Source organism: Lathyrus oleraceus, chromosome 7, assembly GCF_024323335.1.
Source record: "Lathyrus oleraceus cultivar Zhongwan6 chromosome 7, CAAS_Psat_ZW6_1.0, whole genome shotgun sequence".
Classification (NCBI taxonomy): Eukaryota; Viridiplantae; Streptophyta; class Magnoliopsida; order Fabales; family Fabaceae; genus Lathyrus; species Lathyrus oleraceus.
Genome location: NC_066585.1, coordinates 306,435,281 through 306,439,445, shown reverse-complemented (window position 1 = coordinate 306,439,445; position 4,165 = coordinate 306,435,281). Strand labels below are relative to the sequence as shown.

The window sequence follows — 4,165 nt, the reverse complement described above, 5'->3', positions numbered from 1 at the left end:
CTGTGATACAAATTTCATTCCCTTTATGAATTCCAACAACACCATTATCTTTTGGTTCCAAATTATACCCTTCTATCACTTTTATCAAATATTTTAATTTCCTTCTACTCTAATTATTTCTCTCAATCATTCCATTCATTTTCCACTATTCACTATTCACTACCTACATTCAATATCTCCTACCAATCATTTACGTCGTATGATATACTCTCTCTTTGAGCAGAATACACCATTTCTTTGAGCTTCATATATACTTTTGGGCCAATAACCGATGTCTGCCTTTGAATCTAGAACCTTGTTTACTTACCTTGCGACCTTATATAGGAAATACCCTTTACTTTTCGGTCAATATGTCAGTTTCCTCGGTGGTTCAGACATACCTACCCTATGGGTTCAAATCACATTATCCTTTGGTTCAAACCTTACGTTTATCACTCTTCTTTCATCTCCCACAATTAGTTATATGAACTACGGAGTTCTGAATTTCTTATTGCACTATAAGGATATGTAGGCATGAGGGTTCTAATCCTCACCGAACACTCTATCTAATATTTTCCTTTTCCTTTGTCCTTTTGCGAGTAACCTTTAGATATCAACACCCATCTGAGCATAAAACAATCAAAACGGTTACCGTTGAGTACAACAGATGTGAAGGATGTTAATACCTTCCCTTTGCATAACCATCCTCCTTACCCTTTTTTCTCTTTCCCCAGGTTTTATCGATGTTTTCCCTTTCCTTCGGGAATAAATAAAGTTCGATGGCGACTCTGTTGTATCTTTGAGCGTGCGATGCGCTTGAGTATATTTCCGCTAGCTTCACTGTTCAACTCATAGCTCGACATGTATAAGGTTATGCGTCGACCTGTGTATGTTGTGCGCTTCCTATGTGTCGACCTGAAGAGGCGGCACATGAGTCAGTCTATGGAATGAATGTGTCGACCTATAGTAGAATTTTTTTCTTCTGTAGGTCGACCTGTAGATGCATGTGTCAACCTGTACTGCAAGTTTTTACAAAAAATATTTTTCATGCATTTTTCATGCATGAGACCTTTTCAAGTTGTTTCCAAATGCTTTTATGTTTTCTAATGCAAAGATGCACATAGATAATCAGAGGATACCGTCCAATATACATTAACGCTAAAGTATCATAGTTTTGACATCATAAAAAATACATCTAACGTAAATTGCACTCACAAGGTCTTGAAAAACATAATGGGGAGTAAAAAATGTTACTATACAATTTTAATCACATGTATGCTTATCGATAGAAATTAAATTATTGGAAAGTGTAAGAACATTAAACACTTATTATCTTGATTGATAGTTGTAACTCAATATTTCCGGTGGCAACAACACGGGCATGAAATCATTCGCCAATAATGACACAAAAAATACTCGAAAGTGAATAATAAGAGGATAGTAATTTACAACTAAATGTCATATGATTAATAACATTGGGGTCAAAAATCTAATCATTCTTAAAAATAGTACCACAAACAATAAAAGATCAAAATTGCAACCTCTTACTAGTAATTCTTAGAGGGTATCACGATTAATGACTTCATCCGTTGAAGAGACAACAATCGCTAAGTGTATAAATAAGAATAAACGAAGGCTAGAAACAAACCAATAATGCCAACTGAAAATCGAAATAAATAACAAGAAAACTTACATGAAAAATAACAATAACCTTACAATGTAAACTTAAATATAAAAATAAATAAATCTTATAGACTTTGCTTAACGAGTCTCAAACTAATATTATAATTTACTATTTACAATCTAGTATTTACAAATAGAGACTACATACATGTCTAGGATTCAAAAGTGCATTTACTAAAAGTTTACAATCAAATTGTTTAGATTCAAGAGTCCATTTATTATAGTATTATTAGCTACTTCTTTCACCTTAGATAAATAAGCATGTATTCAAGATGTTGGAGCAAAAAGGAAGGCACCCAAGTGATCTCTAAAACAAGAGTTGAATACAATTTCTTTCTAAGCTTGGAAACATGAAAAATAGCCTTCTCTGATTCAATGTGTTACAGCCGTTAATTATCATGTGGTGGCAACTAAAAAGAAATAGCACACTTGACTTGGAAGAAAGATAGAAGGAAAAGAAAAGAACTTCATACAAAAGAAACAAGCATCAAATTTTATAAAGTATCAATATTTTTTATAGCTAGGTGCTAAATATCTTCATCAAGTTTCATGCCCTTAAGAAGCTCCATCTCCTCTTTAAACTTATCCATTGAAGCTCTTGGAAGTGACACAAAGATCCTAACTCCACCTTTCTTTGAAGGATCCAAATTATTTGGAGGCAAAAAAAGACACAAATCCACAAAACCAAACATGTTCCAAGGAACAGGCACAATATTAACTGAACCCTTCCATCCAAAATCAACTTCTTGCAACAAACCAAGTTGTCTCCAATCTGTCAAAACCAATGATGCACCTGTTCCTTCAATCTTCATCTTCCTTCTATTCATTATCTCCAACATGTTAATTGAACTTCTTATATACTCTTTATTCATTGAAAGTTTTTTACTCTCTTTGATAAGCTTCACAGCTTCAAAAAGTGGTTTTTCATTAAGCTCTTTCACTTTTAACACCACATTTGAAGCTACAAACGCATTACCATAATACCCTTCATGCAAAGGTGGATCCATTAAGTGTCTCACACCTACTGCTAAACAAAACAAAGTTCTTCCATCATTGTTCAGTTTCAAAGCTCTTACTTTTGACCTCCAAACATATGCACCAAGTGCTTCAACTGTTGTGATTGTGAAACTTTCCTTCATCATCACATTATCATCACTATCAACCTCCTTCATTAGTTTCATTTTGAGCCTTTTTATGGTTTCACTATCCATGTTAAAGCATTCATGTGAGATTTCTTTGGTTGGTAAAAAAGGTGAAGTTGCTATAGAAGTTTCATCTATAAGAAACTTGAATTGTTCTTCTTCTTCTTCTTCCTTAAGAGTAGTTTTTTTCACTGTTAATCTCTCTCTCTCCCAAACAGGTTTCACAGAAGGTTCATTTTTTCCACTTGCAAATTCTAAAAGTGCTCTATAGAATTTTGATGCACCAAAACCATCACAAACGCTATGTGACAATCCCATACCAATTGTGAAGCCACCACAAAGAAACTTTGTAACTTTGAAAACCAAAGGATAAGGACTAGTTTGGTCTTGTGAAGGGTTATCAAACACTAGTGCTTGTGCTGTTGGAACATCAATGCCTTCAAGATAGTTAAGGGAAGAGAGTTCACAGTTTGCATTTGCTTCTAAGAATGGAACTCCATCACCATTGCAGTTGATTCCAAGCCTTTCATCATCAAGTGTTGTTATTTTTCCTGCAAGAGGGTAATAGTAAACCAAAGCCTTTGAGAGTGCTTCTTTGATTAGAGAAGAAGGGTCTTTTTGGTCATTTGGGAAATCATGATTTGCTTTGTAGACATATATGGTTTGGCAAAGAATGTTGATGTTAGGATCATTGTCAATGGTGGAGAGTGAAAGAATTTCAGAAGGTGTGGGTTTGGAGGGTTTAACTATGATGACATCCTTGGTATGAAGACAAAGGAAAGAGGGTGGCTTGTGATTTTCCATGGAGATAGATATGAAGAGAACTAAGATGTGAGGTGAAATGGGTGTGGTTCATAGGTATATATAGAAATTCTTGAAATATGGTTGGTTTAATTCAATACTATGAAATCTATTTAAGTTCTTGACACTTGACACTTGCCAATACTAAAAAAAAAACCACGTCACAAGTTTTGTAATTTAGATTAGTACTAGGAACACCATCTTCTTAATATTCTCTTGAATCTCTCATTTTAAAAACTAGTCACATATGTATTTAATTATTTATGAGAGTTTTTACGGTGAAGTTGCACAAATAAGTGTTATGAAAAAATCATTTGGGAACGAATTCAGGGTTACATAAGAGTGTACAATTCTTATTCTTTTGATTAATCTAATGGTGAACTTATTAATTTAATTTTATTTAGAATAAAAAAATTCTTAATCATCATCTTCAACCTTTAGTCACCCAACCCTGTTTGAGACCTATAATACCATCATGAAACCCGATGATTTCAGATCCATTTAAACATCGAAAATAACAATTAACTATCCAGAAATATCACAAATATCATTTACAATAC

At 33.7% G+C, this 4,165-nt stretch overlaps 1 protein-coding gene across 1 annotated transcript; it reads right to left on the bottom strand.

Moving 5' to 3' along the window:
* Positions 1-1,963: 1,963 nt before the first annotated feature.
* On the bottom strand, positions 1,964-3,686 carry LOC127106824 (spermidine coumaroyl-CoA acyltransferase). The gene has a single exon (XM_051044118.1). The coding sequence runs from the start codon at positions 3,606-3,608 to the stop codon at positions 2,190-2,192; it is 1,419 nt and encodes a 472-aa protein (XP_050900075.1). The 5' UTR covers positions 3,609-3,686; the 3' UTR covers positions 1,964-2,189.
* Between the last annotated feature and the right edge of the window lie 479 nt (positions 3,687-4,165).